Source organism: Ictalurus punctatus, chromosome 1 (assembly GCF_001660625.3).
Source record: "Ictalurus punctatus breed USDA103 chromosome 1, Coco_2.0, whole genome shotgun sequence".
Taxonomy (NCBI): Eukaryota; Metazoa; Chordata; class Actinopteri; order Siluriformes; family Ictaluridae; genus Ictalurus; species Ictalurus punctatus.
This window is the reverse complement of record NC_030416.2, coordinates 2,843,941-2,867,818: the sequence shown is the minus strand read 5'-3', so window position 1 is coordinate 2,867,818 and position 23,878 is coordinate 2,843,941. Positions and strand designations below refer to the sequence as shown.

The 23,878-nt window shown below is 42.8% G+C and overlaps 2 protein-coding genes across 2 annotated transcripts; one reads left to right on the top strand and one right to left on the bottom strand.

The window, feature by feature from the left end:
- Positions 1 to 605: 605 nt before the first annotated feature.
- cyth2 (cytohesin 2) lies at positions 606 to 15,421 on the top strand. Its single transcript, XM_017472952.3, has 12 exons — positions 606 to 803; positions 1,771 to 1,921; positions 2,011 to 2,077; positions 2,232 to 2,350; positions 3,098 to 3,178; positions 3,321 to 3,433; positions 3,535 to 3,683; positions 9,021 to 9,132; positions 9,604 to 9,680; positions 9,795 to 9,866; positions 10,147 to 10,301; positions 11,877 to 15,421. Exons 1-12 carry the CDS (start codon positions 737 to 739, stop codon positions 11,962 to 11,964), a joined length of 1,251 nt encoding a protein of 416 aa, XP_017328441.1. The 5' UTR covers positions 606 to 736; the 3' UTR covers positions 11,965 to 15,421.
- A 108-nt stretch (positions 15,422 to 15,529) lies between these two features.
- si:dkey-283b15.2 (neuronal pentraxin-2) lies at positions 15,530 to 19,631 on the bottom strand. The gene is made up of 5 exons (XM_017472940.3): positions 18,301 to 19,631; positions 17,736 to 18,072; positions 17,396 to 17,643; positions 17,029 to 17,208; positions 15,530 to 16,934 (listed from the first exon to the last, which is right to left on the bottom strand). The coding sequence occupies exons 1-5, from the start codon at positions 18,886 to 18,888 to the stop codon at positions 16,725 to 16,727; spliced, it is 1,563 nt and encodes a 520-aa protein (XP_017328429.1). The 5' UTR covers positions 18,889 to 19,631; the 3' UTR covers positions 15,530 to 16,724.
- Positions 19,632 to 23,878: the final 4,247 nt, after the last annotated feature.

Sequence of the window (23,878 nt, the reverse complement as noted above, 5' to 3'; positions counted from 1 at the left end):
TATGTGATTGTGCTCTGCAATGGATTGGCACCCCGTCCAGGGTGTACCCTGCCTTGTGCCCCATGCTCCCTGGGATAGTCTCCAGGTTCCCCGCAACCCTGTAGGATAAGCAGTATATAAAATGGATGGATGGAAACTTTTCTTTTCCTGAGCTACAAAAAAAGAAATATCTGCATTTCTCAATTCAGCCACTGGTTTCATGAGTCAGGTATTCATAAAGATTTAATATCCCTGTGAAAAATCATCAGAAATGTCAAAAAGCTAATCTTTAGATAGGAAAGTTCTTTTTTTTTTTTTCTTTTTCTAAAATATGACAGACAAAATGTTTTAATATTTAAGAGTTTAATATTAAGCATTTTGACCAGGGACAGCGAACTTGCATGATTAAAATATATATATATATATATATATATATATATATATATATATATATATATATATATATATATATATATATATATATATTTTCATCTTTCAACTCTTCTAGCTAAAGTAACGGTTCTTTCCAAAATGGCTTCGTCCAAAAAGTCCGTGCCCTTACCAAGATGACCGACAGCAACATACATTCTTTTTTTTATTTCCCCCTCTCTGTGACGCAACATCCGGTATCACACCGACTCCTCCTTTGTCTAGAAACCTCCCTGGTTTCTTTTTTACTCCGCCTTGTTTATATATTTATTTCCTTTTTAATTTAAGGGGGTATATTTTATATATATCCGTCTTTTTCAGCAATTGAATGACAGTCGGTTCTGATACATATATGCCTAAGAGCAAAGCCCCGAAAATGGACGACCTGGACTACAGTAAGTAGCTTTAAAAAAAAACAAAACTATCTTGTACCTTGTATTGTTGAACGTAGCTAAGCGAGCTAATGCGTTAGCATGCGCTGTTTTTAATTTCCACCGCATTTCCGATGAGTCGCGCTGTGATTGGCGAGGACTCCGTGTTAACAAGCTGTCTGCCAATAGGAACGCAGGAGGCTGTGCTTACTAGCCAATTGTGTTCGTGGAGGCAGGGTTTGCGGAATACGGATGGGAAACGAGGCGTTGCCTAATCGATACATTTCGGGTTTTTTTTTTTTTTGAATATACACGAATATTTTAATGTTTTTATTCTTATTTAGATTATAAAAACACGCGTATTGATTATTGATTACACGTTGTACACCGTATCATGGCTTTTATTTATTTATTTTTACAAATGCTAGCAAAACGTCAGACGCTTTTTTGTCTCGTGCTTAGTACTTGACGACTACTACTACTACTACTACTACTAATAATAATAATATAATTAAAATGCTTATTGTCAGCGAAATCATCATGACATTTACGAGTTTATTTAGTCTTTTTTCTTTTCTAAAGATGTGAACTAAAACATTGGCCACAGAGCTGACATTTAGATGCATTAGCTCTCAATCAGTTAAAAACCTGCACATGCTAATTGTGACGTCATTATGATATTCGGGTTACAGATGTGTAAAAGCAGGAAGAACTGCAGCTACGTTACAGTGTGCATTCCTCTGTGTACAAAGCATGACTGGAGGCCATTATACTTAAATGTCCTCGTCATAACAATAATTACAGTAATGACAGCTGTGTGTGTTTTTGCTGTATTCTGTCAGCGTACAGCATGCATGCAAAATGACCCTCAGGTGATGCGTTTCATAAACCCACAGCATGTCCGTACCTGTAAATGCGGTCTACGTGAGCGAAAAGATCAAAACCGTCACCGTCTGTGGCAATAATTAAGCGATGATTTTTCTCCCATCAGTCCCAGCTGATCTGAGCCCAGAGGAGCGGGCGGAGCTGGAGGAGATCCGGCGGAGGAAAGGCGCGCTGCTGCTGGAGATCCAGCGGCTCCGAGAGGAGTTGCGGGAGGCCATGATGGAGGTGGAAGGGCTGGAGAACAGCACGGAGGGCAGGTCAGCGTGTATTACGGATATTACGGGATGTCGTGTTGCGTTGCCGGTGCTGAGTTCAACGTAAATGTAAATAACGTTTATGTCTGCAGCAAAACACTCCAGAAGAGTCGGCATGTGGCTATGGGGAGGAAAAAATTCAACATGGACCCCAAAAAGGTGAGGAAATAGGAGACGTGCTGGAATTAGAGGGGGTGCCAATACTTTATGCTGCGAGATTCTTTGTATACGAGTTTGTTTGGTTTTTTTAATAAATGAAAGGGGAATGGTGATGTGTTGTGAATTCTGTGTGTGTGTGTTTGTGTGTTCTCAGGGTATTGCGTTCCTGGTGGAGAACGAGCTGCTCCGTCACACCCCTGAGGAAATCGCTCAGTTCCTCTATAAAGGGGAGGGGCTTAACAAAACGGCCATCGGAGACTATCTGGGAGAGAGGTAGAACCTGATACTCCACTCCTCCACTGCAGTTCACCCTCCATCCATCCATCCATCTTCTCTTCTTCTGTACATCCACACTACTGCGACAAATCAGTACCACAAGCCAAGATTATTAACACCTTTATATTTATGTCTCTCTCTTTCTCTCTCTCTCTGTTTATTTGCATTTGTCTCTCTGTCATCCACGTTGTTTTTTTTCTTTCTACTTGTCTCTCTCTATCTCTCTTGATTTCTCTCTCTCTGCCTCCCTCTCTATCCTTCTTTATCTGTCTCTTTTCTGTCTGTCTCTCTCTCTGTCTTTCTGTGTTTGTCTGCCTTTTTGTCTGTTTCTCTCTGTCTCTTTCTCTCTCTCGTGCTCTTTCTTTTCTCTCTCTCTCCCTCTCTGCCTCCCTCTTTATCCTTCTTTTATTCTTTATCTGTCTGTGTGTCTGTCTCTCTTTCTCTTTGTTTGTTTTGTGTCTGTATGTGTCTTTCTCGCTGCCTTTCTGTCTGTCTTTCTGTCTCGTCCTTTCTGTTTGTATCGCTCTCTCTTTCTCTGTCTGTCTTTTTCTCGGTTTCTCTCTCTTTCTTTCTGTCTCTCTCTCTGCCTGTCTGTATCTGTCTCTCTTTCACTCCCTCACCTACTGCTTTCTGCTCTTTGGCTCTCTCTCTTTCTGCCTCGATTTCATTCTCGCTCTCTCTGTCTCTCTCTCTCTCTCTCTCTCTCTCTCTCTCTCTCTCTCTCTCTGTCTCTCTCTCTTTCAGAGATGAGTTCAACCTTCGGGTTCTGCAAGCGTTTGTTGACCTTCATGAATTTACGGATCTCAACCTGGTTCAGGCTCTCAGGTAAATCACACCTGTAACCCCACCCCGCCCGCGTCAGATAAAATTCCAGCCTGTGGAAGCCGTGGACAGGAAGTTGAGCGCGTCTTGTGCGGAAGATTCGATTAAAATATATGACTGTGTAGCGCTCTTGTGTGTGGTTCAGGCAGTTCCTGTGGAGTTTCCGTTTGCCTGGTGAAGCGCAGAAGATTGATAGAATGATGGAAGCGTTTGCGCAGAGATACTGTCACTGCAACCCTGGAGTGTTTCAGAGCACCGGTAAAACACACACACACACACACACATTGAGGTTGAGTCTTGTTTTCTCCCAAATCCATCACCGTGTCTTGTCCTTACGTTGTACATTTTTTTTCCCCCAGACACCTGTTACGTGCTGTCATTTGCCATCATCATGCTGAACACCAGCCTCCACAACCCCAACGTTCGAGACAAACCCACAGTGGAGCGCTTCATCAGCATGAACCGGGGGATCAACGAGGGGGGAGACCTGCCTGAGGAGCTGCTTCGAGTGAGTGTGTGTGTGTGTGTGTGTGTGTGTGTGTGTGTGTGTGTGTGTGTGTGTAAGCGTGTTTGTGCAAGAGTGTGTTAAGTTTCGGAATTAGTGATTAGGGTTAGAAAGGGTTAAGGTTATTGTTGGAGATTAGTGACAGTTGTGGGTTAGGGCACAGGGTCAGTTTGGGATTAGTGACAGTTGTGGGTTAGGGCACAGGGTTAGTTTGGGATTAGTGACAGTTGTTGGTTAGGGTACAGGGTTAGTTTGGTATTAGTGGCAGTTGTGGGTTAGGGCACAGGGTTAGTTTGGGATTAGTGGCAGTTGTGGGTTAGGGCGAAGGGTTAGATTGGGATTAGTAGCAGTTGTGGGTTAGGGTGAAGGGTTAGATTGGGATTAGTGGCAGTTGTGGGTTAGGGTACAGGGTTAGTTTGGGATTAGTGGCAGTTGTGGGTTAGGGTACAGGGTTAGTTTGGGACTAGTGACAGTTGAGGGTTAGGGTACAGGGTTAGTTTGGGATTAGTGGCAGTTGTGGGTTAGGGTGAAGGGTTAGATTGGAATTAGTAGCAGTTGTGGGTTAGGGTGAAGGGTTAGATTGGGATTAGTGGCTGTTGTGGGTTAGGGCACAGGGTTAGTTTGGGATTAGTGATAGTTGTGGGTTAGGGTACAGGGTTAGTTTGGGATTAGTGATAGTTGTGGGTTAGGGTAAGGGATTCGATTGGGATTAGTAGCAGTTGTGGGTTAGGGTACAGGGTTAGATTGGGATTAGTGGCAGTTGTGGGTTAGGGCACAGGGTTAGTTTGGGATTAGTGATAGTTGTGGGTTAGGGTACAGGGTTAGTTTGGGATTAGTGATAGTTGTGGGTTAGGGTACAGGGTTAGTTTGGGACTAGTTACAGTTGTGGGTTAGGGTGAAGGGTTAGATTGGGATTAGTGACAGTTGTGGGTTAGGGTGAAGGGTTAGATTGGGATTAGTGACAGATGTGGGTTAGGGTACAGGGTTAGTTTGGGATTAGTGGCAGTTGTGGGTTAGGGTACAGGGTTAGTTTGGGACTAGTGACAGTTGTGGGTTGGGGCACAGGGTTAGTTTGGGACTAGTGACCGTTGTGGGTTAGGGTACAGGGTTAGTTTGGGATTAGTGGCAGTTGTGGGTTAGGGTACAGGGTTAGTTTGGGACTAGTGACAGTTGAGGGTTAGGGCACAGGGTTAGTTTGGGATTAGTGACAGTTGTGGGTTAGGGTACAGGGTTAGTTTGGGATTAGTGGCAGTTGTGGGTTAGGGTGAAGGGTTAGTTTGGGATTAGTAGCAGTTGTGGGTTAGGGTGAAGGGTTAGATTGGGATTAGTAGCAGTTGTGGGTTAGGGTGAAGGGTTAGATTGGGATTAGTGGCTGTTGTGGGTTAGGGCACAGCGTTAGTTTGGGATTAGTGATAGTTGTGGGTTAGGGTACAGGGTTAGTTTGGGATTAGTGATAGTTGTGGGTTAGGGTACAGGGTTAGTTTGGGACTAGTTACAGTTGTGGGTTAGGGTGAAGGGTTAGATTGGGATTAGTGACAGTTGTGGGTTAGGGTGAAGGGTTAGATTGGGATTAGTGACAGATGTGGGTTAGGGTACAGGGTTAGTTTGGGATTAGTGGCAGTTGTGGGTTAGGGTACAGGGTTAGTTTGGGACTAGTGACAGTTGTGGGTTGGGGCACAGGGTTAGTTTGGGACTAGTGACCGTTGTGGGTTAGGGTACAGGGTTAGTTTGGGATTAGTGGCAGTTGTGGGTTAGGGTACAGGGTTAGTTTGGGACTAGTGACAGTTGAGGGTTAGGGCACAGGGTTAGTTTGGGATTAGTGACAGTTGTGGGTTAGGGTACAGGGTTAGTTTGGGATTAGTGGCAGTTGTGGGTTAGGGTGAAGGGTTAGTTTGGGATTAGTAGCAGTTGTGGGTTAGGGTGAAGGGTTAGATTGGGATTAGTAGCAGTTGTGGGTTAGGGTGAAGGGTTAGATTGGGATTAGTGGCTGTTGTGGGTTAGGGCACAGCGTTAGTTTGGGATTAGTGATAGTTGTGGGTTAGGGTAAGGGATTTGATTGGGATTAGTAGCAGTTGTGGGTTAGGGTGAAGGGTTAGATTGGGATTAGTGGCAGTTGTGGGTTAGGTCACAGGGTTAGTTTGGGATTAGTGATAGTTGTGGGTTAGGGTACAGGGTTAGTTTGGGACTAGTGACAGTTGTGGGTTAGGGTGAAGGGTTAGATTGGGATTAGTGACAGTTGTGGGTTAGGGTGAAGGGTTAGATTGGTATTAGTGACAGATGTGGGTTAGGGTACAGGGTTAGTTTGGGATTAGTGGCAGTTGTGGGTTAGGGTACAGGGTTAGTTTGGGACTAGTGACAGTTGTGGGTTAGGGTACAGGGTTAGTTTGGGATTAGTGGCAGTTGTGGGTTAGGTTACAGGGTTAGTTTGGGACTAGTGACCGTTGTGGGTTGGGGCACAGGTTTAGTTTGGGATTAGTGACAGTTGTGGGTTAGGGTGAAGGGTTAGATTGGGATTAGTAGCAGTTGTGGGTTAGGGTGAAGGGTTAGATTAGGATTAGTGACAGTTGTGGGTTAGGGCACAGGGTTAGTTTGGGATTAGTGACAGTTGTGGGTTAGGGTGAAGGGTTAGATTGGGATTAGTGACAGTTGTGGGTTAGGGTACAGGGTTAGTTTGGGATTAGTGGCAGTTGTGGGTTAGGGCACAGGGTTAATTTGGGATTAATGACAGTTGTGGGTTAGGGCACAGGGTTAGTTTGGGATTAGTGGCAGTTGTGGGTTAGGGTGAAGGGTTAGATTGGGATTAGTGGCAGTTGTGGGTTTGGGTACAGGGTTAGTTTGGGACTAGTGACAGTTGTGGGTTAGGGTGAAGGGTTAGTTTGAGATTAGTGGCAGTTGTGGGTTAGGGTACAAGGTTTGTTTGAGATTAGTGACCGTTGTGGGTTAGGGTGAAGGGTTAGTTTGGGATTAGTGACAGTTGTGGGTTTGGGTACAGGGTTAGTTTGGGACTAGTGACCGTTGTGGGTTAGAGTACAGGGTTAGTTTGGGACTAGTGGCAGTTGTGGGTTAGGGTACAGGGTTAGTTTGGGACTAGTGACAGTTGTGGGTTGGGGCACAGGGTTAGTTTGGGACTAGTGACCGTTGTGGGTTAGGGTACAGGGTTAGTTTGGGATTAGTGGCAGTTGTGGGTTAGGGTACAGGGTTAGTTTGGGACTAGTGACCGTTGTGGGTTGGGGCACAGGTTTAGTTTGGGATTAGTGACAGTTGTGGGTTAGGGTGAAGGGTTAGATTGGGATTAGTGACAGTTGTGGGTTAGGGCACAGGGTTAGTTTGGGATTAGTGACAGTTGTGGGTTAGGGTACAGGGTTAGTTTGGGATTAGTGGCAGTTGTGGGTTAGGGCACAGGGTTAGTTTGGGATTAATGACAGTTGTGGGTTAGGGCACAGGGTTAGTTTGGGATTAGTGGCAGTTGTGGGTTAGGGTGAAGGGTTAGATTGGGATTAGTGGCAGTTGTGGGTTAGGGTGAAGGGTTAGATTGGGATTAGTGGCAGTTGTGGGTTAGGGTGAAGGTTTAGATTGGGATTAGTGACAGTTGTGGGTTAGGGTGAAGGGTTAGTTTGGGATTAGTGGCAGTTGTGGGTTAGGGTGAAGGGTTAGATTGGGATTAGTAGCAGTTGTGGGTTAGGGTACAGGGTTAGTTTGGGATTAGTAGCAGTTGTGGGTTAGAGTACAGGGTTAGTTTGGGATTAGTGACAATTGTGGGTTAGGGTACAGGGTTAGTTTGGGATTAGTGGCAGTTGTGGGTTAGGGTACAAGGTTAGTTTGAGATTAGTGACAGTTGTGGGTTAGGGTGAAGGGTTAGTTTGGGATTAGTGACAGTTGTGGGTTTGGGTACAGGGTTAGTTTGGGATTAGTGGCTGTTGTGGGTTAGGGCACAGGGTTAGTTTGGGATTAGTGATAGTTGTGGGTTAGGGTACAGGGTTAGTTTGGGATTAGTGATAGTTGTGGGTTAGGGTAAGGGATTCGATTGGGATTAGTAGCAGTTGTGGGTTAGGGTGAAGGGTTAGATTGGGATTAGTGACAGTTGTGGGTTGGGGCACAGGGTTAGTTTGGGACTAGTGACCGTTGTGAGTTAGGGTACAGGGTTAGTTTGGGATTAGTGGCAGTTGTGGGTTAGGGTACAGGGTTAGTTTGGGACTAGTGACCGTTCTGGGTTGGGGCACAGGTTTAGTTTGGGATTAGTGACAGTTGTGAGTTAGGGTACAGGGTTAGTTTGGGATTAGTGGCAGTTGTGGGTTAGGGTACAGGGTTAGTTTGGGACTAGTGACCGTTCTGGGTTGGGGCACAGGTTTAGTTTGGGATTAGTGACAGTTGTGGGTTAGGGTGAAGGGTTAGATTGGGATTAGTAGCAGTTGTGGGTTAGGGTGAAGGGTTAGATTAGGATTAGTGACAGTTGTGGGTTTGGATACAGGGTTAGTTTGGGACTAGTGACAGTTGTGGGTTAGAGTACATGGTTAGTTTGGGATTAGTGACAATTGTGGGTTAGGGTACAGGGTTAGTTTGGGATTAGTGGCTGTTGTGGGTTAGGGCACAGGGTTAGTTTGGGATTAGTGATAGTTGTGGGTTAGGGTACAGGGTTAGTTTGGGATTAGTGATAGTTGTGGGTTAGGGTAAGGGATTCGATTGGGATTAGTAGCAGTTGTGGGTTAGGGTGAAGGGTTAGATTGGGATTAGTGACAGTTGTGGGTTGGGGCACAGGGTTAGTTTGGGATTAGTGATAGTTGTGGGTTAGGGTAAGGGATTCGATTGGGATTAGTAGCAGTTGTGGGTTAGGGTGAAGGGTTAGATTAGGATTAGTGACAGTTGTGGGTTTGGATACAGGGTTAGTTTGGGACTAGTGACAGTTGTGGGTTAGAGTACATGGTTAGTTTGGGATTAGTGCTTTAAGGAGCTATATTTTAGTTCTTAACTTAATGAATGGTTATTTCATTCGCAAGTGAACGTAATATCCTACTGTCTTACTTTTCTGTGTGTGTGTCTGCGAGTGTGCCTGCAAATGCGTATGTATGTGTATGTGTTTGAGTGTGTGTCTCTGCTTGTGTGTGTGCACGTGTTGTGCAGCAAGTGATTGTATGTTTCTATGCGTGCGTGTGAGCGAATGCGTGTGTTAGTGCCTGTGTCTGTGTGTCTCTGCATGTGTGTGCACGTGCGTGTTGAGTCTTTGTTCAGGCTGCAGGATGTATTATGCAGTTATTAGTCATAAATGGGTGTAAACACAGGAAAAAAACATTCTTCAACACTGTATATATATGTGTGTGTGTGTGTGTGTGTGTGCGTCTCCAGAATCTGTACGACAGCATTAAGAATGAGCCATTCAAAATCCCAGAGGATGATGGGAATGATCTGACTCACACTTTCTTCAACCCAGACCGAGAGGGCTGGCTTCTCAAACTGGGTAAGTGGGTGTGTGTGTGTGTGTGTGACCCAGCCTGAGATCTCATGACCCTCTTTGTGAATCTTTCAAATTGGTGGCCTGCATGGTGATGAGTTTATACTGTTGCCCTTTATAAATGCTGGCATGCTGTGTGTGTGTGTGTGTGTGTGAGAGAGAGAGAGTGTGTGTGTGTGTGTGTGTGTGTGTGTGTAACCTGCATTTCAGTTCTCTGCATGGCAGGGCGTGTCATCTGTCACTAATCCTGTCTCACTCTTTCCCCTGTTTCTCTCGCTCTCTGGTCTGTACTGCTTGGCCTGTGGTTTCCTCTCCTCAGGAGGTAGGTGCTCTGCTCCGGCTCTGTCCCAAATCCAGCTGTAGTTTGTCTCTTTACCTTTACTTATTTAAGAAAATTAATTCAGCTGATTAACTGAGGGCAATTCTAACGTGTGAAGAGTTAAGAATAAAAATAAAAGAATGCGCTTTCTCTCTCAGGAGGACGAGTGAAAACATGGAAGAGGCGATGGTTCATTCTGACTGATAACTGCCTGTATTATTTTGAGTACACTACAGTAAGTGCGCAGTCCTGTGCACTCCAGTTCACACATCACTGAGTCCTTCTGCTTATCTGTCTATGCGTTATTATATATACATATACGTGTATGTGTGTGTGTGTGTGTGTGTAGGACAAGGAGCCGAGAGGCATCATCCCCCTGGAAAACCTGAGCATTCGGGAAGTGGAAGATCCGCGAAAACCCGTGAGTCTTCCAGCCAATCAGATTTCTTAAATAGTCGGGATGATGATGTAAGATGCCTGCTGACCAATCAGAAGCTTCGCTTCAACTCACACTCATTAGAATTGTAGCACACGTTCATTATAATATTTGTGAGACAGTTTCATGTGTACGTTTCACTTTGAACATGAGTATAATCAGCCTATGTATTCCCCAGTTGCCTAGCAACAGTGTTATCACAATTTTACGCTGTTTGGATGCATTATTTGACTTTTTTGTTGTTGTTGTTGTCGTCTCGGTGTAGAACTGCTTCGAGCTCTACATCCCGAATAACCGAGGGCAGCTCATTAAGGCGTGTAAAACGGAAGCTGACGGACGAGTGGTGGAGGGCAATCACATGGTCTACCGAATCTCCGCCCCCACGCCGGAGGAGAAGGACGAGTGGATCCACAGCATCAAGTACTTCAACACTTTTACTTGATATAAAGGCCACAGAAACATCAGTATCACATGAGTGGACGTGTCTCGAACCACACACCCTATTCACTACAAAGGCCACACAAATACAATCACTAACACATCATCATTAGTCTCCTGTGGGCGTGTCCCGAACCACACACCCTATTCACTATGTAGACTACACACACACAATTACTAACACATCATTACTCTCCTGTGGATCTATCCTGAGCCACACATCCACACCCTGCTCACTACCTACGCCACATGAGCACCATCATCAGTCCACTATGAATGTGTCCCAAACCACGTTTCTTAGCTGGTGCTTATTTTAAAAAACATTTGCTACCTGTGCTAGTTTCATTTTCCCTCACAAAATAGTGCCCTATGTAATGACTAGGATGTGGTTCTCTAAAGTAATGACTTGTACGAAAAGGTTGTTTTTGGAACAAACTGTGCACTTGCTAATTTCATGCTAACATAAAGATAAGCTAATAGGGTGTGAAATGATTTCATGAGATGATCATTTTTTTACTGCTAACTCTAACCAGCTAGACGAAATTGGCTAATCTGACAGGAAATTTTAAAGACCTATCCATAAAGGTCCGTTACCTGCACTGCCATCACTAGCAAATTATCTATTAAATCTGACAGGATGTAAGATGATTTTTGAAGACATTTTTAAACACGCCTAATGCTTACTGCTAATGCTAGTCAGCTAGCTGCCGGGAGCTTAACTGACAGGATTTCTGAGTGGATTTTTAAATCTGGTTTATTAATATTCATTATCTGCACTGCTAAACTAGCCAGCTAGCTAGCATGAAGTAAACTAACAGGGTGTGAAAAGATTTTTCAGACTTAGACTTAGAAATATTCCTGTATTGCTAATGCTAGTCGGCTAAAAGAAGACAAATAAACTATAGCTAATCTGACAGGATTTCTGAGTGGATTTTTTTTCTTTGTGGATCATATTTATAAATATTTATAGTCTACATTGTTACCATCTAGCTACCATAAAGTAATCTGACACACTGTCTGAAAGAAGTATTAAGTCCTCTCAATAAATGTTTAGAATTGTACTGTTACGCCTAGCCAGATAGCTAACATTTACTAATCTGACAGGATTTCTGAATGTTTTTTTTTTTTTGGTAAATGTTCAAGTGATATCCATAAATGTTTACTGCTAATTCTAGCCAGCTAGCTAACCTGAGCCTACCTGACAGGATTTTGACAAATATTCATAACCTGCACTGCTATTACTAGCCAGCTAGCTAACATAAGGCAAGCTGACAGGATGTGAGGTGATTTTTAATCCAAATGTATAAATATTCACAATGTATACTGCTTATGCTAGTCTGCTAGCTAATAGTAGCTAATTTGACAGGATTTCTGAAAGGAGTATTAAGTCCTGTCCATAAATGTTTATTATTTTTACTGCTGCGCCTAGCCACTTAGCTAACTTGAACCAACCTGAAAGGATTCCTGAGAGGATTTTTTAAAGACATAGATTTAGGGAATTATGTGCCCAGTGGTATAAAGCGCACTGACTGACATCTCTGCGTCTCTGTGTCTCAGGTCGGCGGTGAGCGTGGACCCTTTCTACGAGATGCTGGCTGCAAGGAAGAAACGCATCTCGTTGAAGAAGAAAGAAGAGCAGGCTTAGGACCGTCCTCCTTCTCCTCTTCCTTATCCCGTCATCCTTTGTTCATTCCTCCATCATCTACACCTCATTATTTATCCCGCCTCTAAGGACTGTTTATTAGAGGACGGGGCCAACGCGAGCTTCAGTGTTTCATTCACTCCTGTGCTTCACTACGTTACCCCGCTCAGGCTTAGCCCTTTTGCGAAGAGAAAAGAAGAAAAAAAAAAAGGTACTCCGAAGCTAGCAGGAAGTGGTATTAACAGGAAGTGTTAGTCCTTAGCGTCCATTACACACTACTGTCCCGAGATTATACTCGCCGTCAACATTTTATCGTCCTGACACTAAACTACTGAATTTACTCACAAGCTTGCACATTACTGTCCATACACACTACTAGTGCTCGACACTACTTTCAGTACACACTATATTCACTATAAACTAGTGTCCCTAATACCTGCGACAAGTCCCTACACTCTACTAGTGCTTACTACTGCTGTTTGCCGGTCTTCCTCGCTCCTTAATCAGATACTGTGAAACACTCTTTTACTGAAACACCGATACACACTTACAAGTCACTGATCACATGGATATGACCTCATCATCTTCATCATCTTCATCATCATCATCATCATCGTCATCTTAGATCATCAACATGATCTGTCCTTTACTGACTTTCTTTTAAAGACTCAGGAAGGACTAGTGTCTAGGGATTTAAGTCACTCAAGCTTTTTTATTAAGTCCTGGCTCTTTGCCCTTTCTCATGATTAAGTAGTGCACCATATGTCCATTAGTATATTGAGTGCCCAATAATATCGAGTGCATTCTGCACACTATGGTGGGGAGCCATTTTGATTAAGGCTCGCTCCTCCCTGCATCGGGCTTTAAATAATGCCTATATAGGGCACTAACTATATTCACACAAAGGAGTCATTTGGAGTTCAGCTGACTCATCCCTGCATAAGAGTGCTAAATACAGACACTTGTCCTCCTCGTTAGCTTTATCAGACAGAAAGCTCATTGTTATGTATGCCGCGTATCCGTTTCAGACGCGAACATTAAGTAGATTTAGCTGTGAAGCAAGTGTCCCTTGATCCGATCAAGCAGGTTGCTTTCGGTTTGCTTAAACCATGCCTGAAAAAGGCTTTTGTTTTATTTTCATCAACAGCTGTAGCAGCCTAATAATCGCCCGCCCCGCAGGGATCCAGAAGAATGCCGATGGCCTCTCTTCCTGTTAAACAACAGGATGTCAGCACTGCTGGGGTGTGACGGTGTTAGCACAGCTCTTTGAATAGGTCCATTTATTCCAATATGCGGGAAAATAAAGGTCTAAAAGCAGAGTTAGGGTTACGCCCTGATCGCAAGAACAAAGGCATGCCAAATAAATCTAGATCCAGATTTAAAGCCTAGACACCGAACCGATTGGTTTAGAGCGAGAAATTTCAATACATACCTCCGTGCAGTTCTTTTTCTGTCAAATGTAATCGTATGGAAAAGTAATTATGAGATGAGTAACATAGGCTTTTCGTGTGTTAAAGTTTCACACTGCAAACTACGAATGCGAATTAGCAACGAAATGTAAACTACTAACGCAGTCGGAACGAAACGTAAACTACAACCAAAATCGTCATGAAATGTGAACTAAAAACGAGTGATCAAACTACAAGCGTAAACTACAAACTTAGCGTAGTAATGAAACCTAAGCTAATAATATAGTAACAAAGCATAAACTACAAACATGAAATAGTAATGAAACGCAAGCTACAGACAAAATAGTAATGAAATGTAAACTACTAACGCAGTCGGAACAAAACGTAAACTTCAACCAAAATCGTAATGAAATGTGAGCTAAAAACAAGAATAATGAATTCGTAAACTACAAGCATAACATACTAATAGAATGTAAACTACAAACATAAAATAACAGTGAAGTATAAACTTAACAGTAATGAAACATAAACTACAAACATAATGTAGCAACAAAGTAAACTACAGAGATAAAATAGCAGTGAAGCATAAACTACAAACTTAACACAGTAATGAAACCTAAACTACGAACATGAAATAGTAATGAAACGCAAACTACAGACATAATCTAGCAACAAAGTGTAAACTACAGATATAAAATAGCAGTGAAGCCTAAACTACAAACTTAACACTAATAAATCATAAACTACAAACATAATCTAGCAACAAAATAAACTACAGATATAAAATAGTAGTGAAGAAATAAACTACAAACTTAACACAGTAATGAAACCTAAACGACGAACACAAAATAGCAATGAAGTGGAAACGATAAACTTACCACGGTAATGAAACGTAAACTCTAAACATAAAATCGTACTGAAACGTAACTCCAAACATAAAAACGCGGCGAATCGTAAACTACAAACTCCTCGTTTACGTTGTCATTTACGCCTTTCATTTCCAAATGGTTACTATTGAAATCAAAGGCATGCTTTGCGATGCGTCATTTCAACGTTGCGTTTCCATACGATGGCTTTAGACAGGAAATGAACTCCACACACCTCTTAAGCACATTAGCATTCGCGTTAACGTGGGCGTGTTCTTTGACGCGACTGATTCTGCTCCGAGGGCTTTGAAGGAGTTTTATGGCAGCTTAACGTGACGCATCATCGTTTTGTAAATACGTTTAGTATCGTTTTGTTTTGTTTTTTTCTGACGCGTGTAGACATGTTAATTTATTGTTTAATTTTTTTATTATTCCTATTTGATTTTTTTTTTTTTTTTTTTACAAATGTTTTTGTTATAATGAATAAAAAACTAATTTTCATCGTCATTGACTTGGGGATGCATGTGTGCCTGCCGAATCAGATATGATCATATCGGCTTTGTTCGTATCAAGAGACTATTATTAGCGCTCCATATTTTCTTCCGATTTATACGTTTAAATTTAGCCTTAGCGGTTAGCGCTCGTAAACTCTACCTTTGCATACAAAGTTCGTGAGTAAAAAAAAAAATTCGATTGCTGAGTAAGAAGTAATAATATGGAACGTTAATATTTCTCTTCTGTAATTAGCCTTGTGTTTTAAGCTACTAATTAACGAGAATGAAATGTAGCAATGTACTTTGCTTGATTTTTATTTTTTTTTGTTTCCATTTCCCTGTTAATATGAAATATAAGTGCTGCGTTGTTATTTTTAAAAACGTCTAAATATAGCGTAGCCATGTCTGAAGTTAGGTAGAATCTGTATTAAAGGAACAGCCTGTCCTGGTGTTTCTGTATCAAAGTGCCCTACATGGAGTGTTACATCATGGCTTCGTAGTGCACTACGTTCCTTTTGGGATCAGGCCACGCTGTTTTATTATTATTATTATTATTATTATTATTATTATTATTATTTTTTGACTGAACGATGTAATAAACAGGAAACTGTCTCTTAATGTAGCAAAGAAACAACACAAGGTTACAAATATGTACTGGTGCCAGACAATAAAGTTCAAGACGACACCGTAATCACGGCGCCGCCTTTCCTTTCTTTCGTTCTTTCTTTCTCTCTGTCCAGCCGCACTGTCGCCCTCTGCTGCTTACGTTTGACAATACAGAATGCATCGGACAGAATACTCAAAACTTGACGTTTATTTGTTCGCACATACAGTATAATCATACACACTTGTGAATCACAAGAGAGGACATGTCACTTTTATTACATTTTTTTTATTAAAATCATGCGAGTAGTAATTACATTTAGAAAAAGATACAGGTTCACCACATTGCTGTATAAATCTACAAATAAGTGCTCTACATTGAGTATGACATTGAGTGATCTCTCTCTATGTAGTGCACCCTGTACAGTGGATATGAAAACACACCCCTGTTAAAATGGCAGGTTTTTGTGCATAAAAACCAAGATAAATCATGTCAGCCTTTATGACGCCACCGCCAGCATGCTTCAACATGGGTTTGGTGTAGTTTTGATGAAGTGCATTGTTTTTGTACCAAACATACCATTTTGAATTTTGCCATAACACATTTTGCCACATGATTTTCACGTTGTAATTTCACATCGAGTGTGAGGGGGGAAAGTTCCGACAAGATTGATCTTGCTTTCGTTGTTTTTTTTTTTTTTAATTATTCTTATATAGCACAAAAACCTGCCATTTTAACAGGGGTGCGTAGACTTTTTATATCGACTGTATAGTGTCTGAACGAGAACTAATTCAATTGGAAATATTCCGCTTTCACTTGGGTATAAATGACACCTGCTAACATCCATTATGACGTCTGCTACCTGTATGATTGCGCTACACAGTGCTCTAGATGGTCACTGTGTAAAATACGAGTGAAATGGGAGTAAAATAATTTTTTGAAACACGGAATTTCCTGCTGTAACGGTTTAAAAAACTATATTTTCAACCAACATTAAGCTAGTTACTAATGCTAAAGCGTTCACTAGCTTCTTTGGTATTGCTGTATCTTTCACTTCACATTTGGCGAAAGCAAAGCTCGCGTAAAGGTTATGTTTTCGTAGAGAATTGCTCAAGCCGTGTCTCAAACCGTGTTTCTCCCCTAGAGGTAAGAATGTATTTAAGATGCAAATAAGGAGGGTTAAAAAAAAAACCCAAAAAACTGTTTAGGGCGGCCATTTTGTGATGACTTTTCTCAGATTTAAACCGTTACACACATCAAGGTACTAGAGAGTCAGGCGTGTGATTTGAGACACAGCTCTAGTCTACAGTATTTACATAAGTATATCGATAACAAAAATAGGTATAACTTCCACCCATCCGGTGTATACAGCATATTTAGGGAAGTAACCTTAGTGACAGGGATCAAATGGGTACTTGGTGACCCCACCGTGCAGCTCCACCAATGATTCCGCCCAGCTTATGACATCACCGGTCATGTGACCTCGGCAGGACGCGAGGCTGTAGATGTCGTGGTGCGTGAGTGTGTGAGACCAGAGCTGCAGGTCTGAGATTTCACCAACAAACGCCTGGGTGGCATCGAAACGTCCGCCGAGTGAGTCCTAACACACACATACACACACATTTATCACACATTTATCAAGGGTTATTAATGACACGAGAAGGTTTTTAAGTGTGTGTATGTGTGTGTGTCACCTGCTCCTGTCCCAAAATGAACACTCCTCCAGGTTTGATGGGTTGCCAGGCGTTAAGATTATCCCCAGATCCTCTCTTTGCTCCGTCCTGAAAAACCTCCCATACTCCATCCCGTGCCAGCCAGGTCACACACACGTGGTGCCATTTCCCATCATGCAGCGAGAGGGGTAATATCACTGCCTACACACAAACACGTACACATATCGCATATCAATTTGAGGCAGCATTGCTTTCAATTACTGCGAAAACTAAACCGTCTTGTGCGACGGTTTCCTCTATCCGACCTATCAGGGACCAGAATATCATCACGTGCCACGCCCAACCCCCCCCAAACTGTCTTCTTTCTCACTCGTTCATCTTCCCTTACCGTGTCTTTGATGAGCAGCTCCATCGGCTTGTCCCCCCACTCGATCAGTACCAGTTCGTTCGCTTGCCCGGGGGCGGAGTAGGAAAAGGGCGTGCCGATGCCTGAGGCTCCGCCCTTCAGCCACATGCACAGCGTCATGGCGTAGATCTCGCGCGTCACAGTTTTCTTCACTCTCCCATACATGTAGTTTGTGCGCATGGGGAAGCCAATCTGGAAACTTCTGGAAGATTTGCTTCTCTTCCTCGTACCTGAAAACAGTGGGGGTGATGTAAGCAATCAGAATCATGTTGGGAATTGTATCAAGTCATACTTTCTGAAATGATCTACAGTGTGTGTTCACCTGTGTTGGAGCGTGCACCGTGTGTGAGCTGCTTCAGCACTTTGTCCAGCTCGTCATGCGTTGTCCTGCGATCCTGCGAGCGGAGCGATGTCCTCGGGTGGCCGCCGTCGTCATGGTGATTGTTATTACCGTCGCGCTGTCCATCACGGTGTTCGTCGTCGTGATGGCCGTCGTGATGGCCGTCGTGGTGTTCGTCGTCATCCTCATCATCACCGTGGGGATGGTTCCTGTCGGTGATAGATGCGGCATGATGCAGCAGCTGCTGCTCCAGGGCGGAGATCTTCCTCCGCAGCAGCTCCTTCAGAGAGGCGGAGTACGCTGTGGACGTGTTCTGCGTCTGACAACACAAGCTTTACATTTAAAACACCTGGGATGTTTTTTTCTGAAAATTTCAGTGGATATTAAAAATAAGAAAAAAAGGTTTTCTTCCTCGAGGCTTAGTTCTACATCCACTGCTTTTTCGAATCAGCGAGTTCTAGTTACGTTCCAGCTAAACGAGTTATATTTGTATTTATACTGGAGCTTTGGTCTTAGTGGAACCTGTTCGTGCTTGTCTTCCTCTCACCTGCAGGTTCTCCAGTCTCTCCTTTAACGTCGCCAGCATGTGGCTCATCTGCTCCGGAGAGCTTGAGTGTGACAGGCTCATGGTCTCGTCACCCGTGTGCTCTTCGTTGCCGTGGTGACGCTGGTGATGACCATGTCCGTGCCCACCCAGGCCGTGCCCGAAGCCCTGGCAGAGCGCCAGCTCGGAGGTGAGCTCGCGGATCGTCTCCCTCTGGTCCAGAATGGTCTCCTTCTGCTGCACTAAGCTCTCACGCAGGTGCAAGATGGTGGGCATGGCCTCATCCGACACACCCCACCAGGAGTCACCGTGATGGCCGCTGTAATGGCCGCCGTGGTGCCTGCTGTGATGCTCGCCATAATGGCCACTGTGATGGCCGCTATGGTGGCTGGTGCTATCAGAGGGGACACAGGGGGCATCGGGGGGAATGGGGGTGCAGATGAAGCGCGGGTGAGCACCGAGTTCGTACTCCGAGCCTGAAGCTCCTCCACAGACGAGGAGTAAGCACACGAGAAGAAGTAGCGCCCATCCGTCCATCCTTGTCGTCCTCGGGAGATTCGAGGAGGGTGTGTGAAATGGGTCACGTCTCATTTCCGATCAAATGTGTGTCGTGTTGTGTTACATTGATTTTGGATCAATTTCTATCTCCCTCCCTAACTCTCTCTCTTTCTCTCTCTCTCTTTAAATCTCTTTCTCTCTCTCTCTGTTAGTCTTTATGTCCTCTCCTTATGCTTTAAATAAATGATTAGTACAAAAACCGACAGACAAATGACCGCACTAAAATACACCAACGGAATGAATTCATATATAATTCATTAATATAATAGTTTGGTTTGTGTAATATTTAATACACTTGGTAGGAATAATCGTCCTTGAACGTGTGTACATCAATAATATGTCTGTATTATTTCCCTCTTCTTCTAAGTGGCCTTGAGCGAGAAGAGTTTTAACTGCTTGGGACAGATCCGTGTGTGTGTGTGTGTGTGTAATCCTTTAGAGTGGCTATCAGCTGGGACTAGCACCCTCCTGCAAAGACATATGAGGCCTCGTAAAGCAGTGTCCAGCACTTATAAACACACACAGCTGAACATCTATCTACACATCCTGTTCACACACCAGTCACTGCTTTAGTATATATGCAACGATTTGTGCAATATTTACACACTAGAACAACTTTAAACAACTTTAATCATCGACGATAACATCATGGCGCACTATCAAGATTTTACTCCACAGTGCCGTTGAATTCTCGATTCCGATTGGTCGGTATTTCGTTCAGAATTGGTCGAACACTTTATCTTATTGTTTATATAGTAACAACTTGGAAACGTGCATTGGACGGTCCGTGTAAAATGGTTTAAACGATTACGTGTGGAATCGTTGATACGGATAAGTTTTGTTTGCGGTTTGGAAAGGAGTTTACGCTTTGTGGTTTCTCCTTAATTTTAAAAAAAAACACAAGCTACGTTGTTTTGTTTTGTTTCGGCGACGACCGTTTATCGCTGTTTTAACGTATGCAGTAACAGGAACTCGAAATAACATCATTAATTAAATATAACTTAATAATAATATAAATAGATGAAAATGTACGAAATAAAAACACTGGTAAAATTGCTGAGGTATAAAAGAAACAAAACACTTCAGGACGTGATATTATAGGAAAGTAATCGACAGTTTTTCTGTCATGTTTAATTTCATACATATCATATAAAGCGTATACATTTCTATTATGTAGTTTAATATGTAGTAGTGTGTATATCGTTAAACTGTGTATGTATTCGCGGAGCAATTTGTTTAATATTATAAAGAGAGAAGTTTCTTACCCGTTTGTGTGTGTGTGTGTTCATGTCTCAGCAGCTTGGGATTGACTTAATCCAGGTGAATGAGCTAATTCTCTCTCTCTCTCTCTCTCTCTCTCTCTCTCTCTCTCTCTCTCGCGCTCACTCTCTCATCCTGCCCCATCTCCCTCCCAGAAATTCAAATGGTTTCCATTACCACAATTGGTCCTTAATGGTATCCACTAGACCCAACATGCCACCAATAGAAGGCAACAGATTATCAGTAGAGACCCACAGGGACTGTTACAGATTCGATTAAAAAAAAACCAATACACTTTCCATTACAACCATTAAAACCATTACAAATTCTATGACGGTTTCTATTGTTTCGTTTGCCTTTCAGCAGTGCTCTTATCGCTTCAAGACGTGACGTAAATATCAATAATTTGATGTGAAGCAATATCATAACGATTTTTTTCGAATGCTTACAGTGCTTTGGCGTTCTTTTGGCTAACAATTGGAAGATTATATTCTTTACAAACGTGCTATAAAGGTATTATTGTTCTTACATTAATAGTAATAATCTCTAGGATAACTGTTCTTCTTATAGACGAGTATTTATTGTATTTCTCAATCCTTCACCTGGAATTCCATTTTATGCACCTCTGTGCTCCATTACACTGTATATAACTTTGGGTTATTTTTAGCATGGTGTGCTGACTGTAACGTAGCGTCTGGCGGCCATGTTGTCATGAGTCTTAATGAGATAATCGGTCTAATTAAGCCGGCGACAGATGGCCACAGATTAAGGTCAAAATGAGGAGGGAGGAAAGAAACGTGCTCTGCTAGTATTCCTGTGTTTTTGTTTTGTTCTCCCTAGAACATCAGCTATTATCTCAAAAGCTATGAGTTCTGACAAAGTGGTCCAAGGAACGCTAGTTAGCTTGTGCCTGCCTAGCTGTTTACCCTAAACCTGATGCGTTAAACCTGTTCTCAGAACATTAAACACATACAGTGTGGCTGTTAAAATCCATTGGTATGATTATCCCCCCCACCCCCTGTATTTATTTATTTTTATTTCCCCCCCCAATGATCTATAGTTTTGATTTGTTTCATTGTTCTGTTTCTACATCTAAACCTGTTACACTGTACTGAAAAGTATTAAAATGACTGTCATGGTGAGAGAGATCCTGGGTGACTAGTTAGCATGCTATTAAACAAGCTAGCTAGAGATGCAACAAAGGGCCGTCACTGAAGTATGTCGAAGCCAACTAGCTAGCTAATAGTGCCATAAAACAAGGTACTAAAAGTATAGCTAGCTCTCTGAGAGGATGGTATTAGTACACATACAGTAGATAGCCGAATAGCTAGCTAGCTTGCTAGTTAGATACTAGGAAATTAAGCATGGTATAAGGCTGATAGGCGTCTTTGGAGTTGCTAAACATTTTTTTTTTCTTCAGAAACTACAAAATTGCATCAGGTTAGCTGTTTATTTTACTGAGACAGCCAAGGTGTGCTGTAGTGTGACAATGAGCATGTACACACTGTCTAGGGATCCTGAGTGACTACACTACACACACAACTACACACAACTGACAGTGCTGTCCATTAGGATAGCGTGTAGGATAGCGACCCACACCCACACACACACATTTCCTCAGATATGTATCTGTTCATTCTGGATTTCCCAGTGCAAGTGTTTTTTCCCCCCAGAAAATGAAATAACCGTAGAAGTGATGATATGAGGCCGGATTCACATTCGGATTCAATTATGAAGGAAATTACACCGGATCCAGATGTTAGAAAACACACATGCTCTCATCTATATTCCTGAAACTGTATACACACACACACAGGCAGCATAATTGTGTGTGTGTGTGTGTGTGTGTGTGTGTGTGTGTGTGTGTGTGAAACCCCAAAGAGATTTAGTGTCAGAAGGACACACACACACTGTAGAAAGTGGAGCAGGTATGCATTTCATTAATTAACCCAGACACCGGAACCCCCCCCCCCACCAACACACACACTTTCCTCTGTATATGTAATAGTGATGAGAGCCAGTCCTTGGCACTTTGCACGTTGCTAAGAAACATAATCTCTTATAATGAGCGTTTAGCGCCCCCTAGTGCACTACTGTGTGTGTGTGTGTGTGTGTGTGTGTGTGTGTGTGTGTGTGTGTGTATGTGTGTGTGTGTGTGTGTGTGTGTGTGTGTGTGTGTCATGCTGGAAAATAAACAAATAATTGAAACCCTCATAGAATTTGTAATCGTTTTAATGGTTATAATGAGAATTGTATTGGTTTTAATGGAAAATCTAATGGTTCCTGTGGGTCTCTACTGGTTTGTCTATTTGTTGCCTTTTGTATGTGGAACGTTATGTCTAGTGGACACCATTAAGGACCAGTAATGGTAATGATTTTAATGGTTAGCTGATGGTTTGTAATGGTATCTGTAGTGGAAACCGTGATGGTTTCTATTGTATTTTTCTTCTTCAGCAGGGTGTGTGTGTGTGTGTGTGTGTGTGTGTGTGTGTGTGTGTGTGTGTGTGTGTGTTTATAGGGTGAAGAGACAGAATGTGTTGACCGGATCCAGCCTTGTTCAACATCAGTTCCCTTATCGTTCACATCCCAGGCCCTAATGTTTAGTGTTGACCCCTCGACCTCCAGGCTTCTGTTTCTACTCAGAGCGAGAGGATGAAAAGGCCAAAGGTCACAAGTGGAGAATAAATAAAGGGTGCTGGTGGACGCATGGATGATGCGAGTGATCAGTGTTTTAGTACACCTTTGTGTGTGTGTGTGTGTGTTGTAATATATGTAGTATTTGTGTGTGTTTCCTGTGTCCTGTGTCCTGCTATCGTTTCTGTAGTAACACCTTACGCACAGATCTGCATCGCTTGAAGCTCCACATAACCAAAGACTGATAATAAATAGATGAAAAAAGAAAATGTGATGTTATTTCAAAGTATGTTTGAACGTATGATAGAGTTTCTAATAGTTTTACTGGTTATAATGGGAATTTTATTGGTGTTAATGGAAACTGTAATGGTCCATATGTGTCTCTACTGGTAATTTCCTACCTTCTGTTGGTGGAATGTTATGTCTAGTGGACACCATTAATTACCAGTAATGGTTTTAATGGTTAGCTGGTGGTTTGTAACGGTATTTGTAGTGGAAACCATTAGAATTTCTGTGAATGTTTCTAGTGGGGTTTGTTTTTTCCGATTTAAAAAAAAATATGGAAGGAGTCTCCAGTGTCAGTGCTTCAACACCTCGGGGAAGGCTGAGGAGTTTACTCTTTGCGGTTTCTTAGCAACAGTAATGTCAATGGTGACAGGAACTAGAACGATATAGTTTCCTGGACAGTTCTACAACGTTTAAGCGTAACCATAAATGGATAAAAAATTATGATGCAAGTCTGACATAGCTCGCTCTCTCTCTCTCTCTCTCTCTCTCTCACACACACACACACACACACACACACACTGTGCACTAATGAAAGAGTCAGAGGCGTGTGAATGAGAAAGAGCTGGATGGGGGAGGATGTAGTGAAGGATGTGAGGTTTGTAAAGACTTTGGGCTGAAGTCCAAAAAGGGCCCGTTTTTCAAATGAGTGCCCTACATAGTGTACCACAGCCAGTGTGTCACCCCAGGGCCAGAGTAGGGAGGAGAGATGCGTTTGGCAGTGAGCCCTGGTCATTATTCTCCTCACTGCCTATGTCCAGGGTCATTGTTATTCACCCCGAGTGAAGGGGAGAGAGAGAGAGAGAGAGAGAGAGAGAGAGAGAGAGAGAGAGAGAGAGTGAGC

Excerpts from the sequence above, each read along its gene's own strand:
- si:dkey-283b15.2 (XM_017472940.3), bottom strand. The coding sequence starts at position 18,888 with ATGAGACGTGACCCATTTCACACACCCTCCTCGAATCTCCCGAGGACG. Across the intron at positions 18,073-18,300 it reads AGAGACTGGAGAACCTGCAG|ACGCAGAACACGTCCACAGC; the intron begins GTGAGAGGAAGA and ends TTGTGTTGTCAG. Across the intron at positions 17,209-17,395 it reads AGCTGCTCATCAAAGACACG|GCAGTGATATTACCCCTCTC; the intron begins GTAAGGGAAGAT and ends GTTTGTGTGTAG.
- cyth2 (XM_017472952.3), top strand. The coding sequence starts at position 737 with ATGACAGTCGGTTCTGATACATATATGCCTAAGAGCAAAGCCCCGAAA. Across the intron at positions 3,434-3,534 it reads TGGAGTGTTTCAGAGCACCG|ACACCTGTTACGTGCTGTCA; the intron begins GTAAAACACACA and ends TTTTTCCCCCAG. Across the intron at positions 3,684-9,020 it reads TGCCTGAGGAGCTGCTTCGA|AATCTGTACGACAGCATTAA; the intron begins GTGAGTGTGTGT and ends GTGCGTCTCCAG.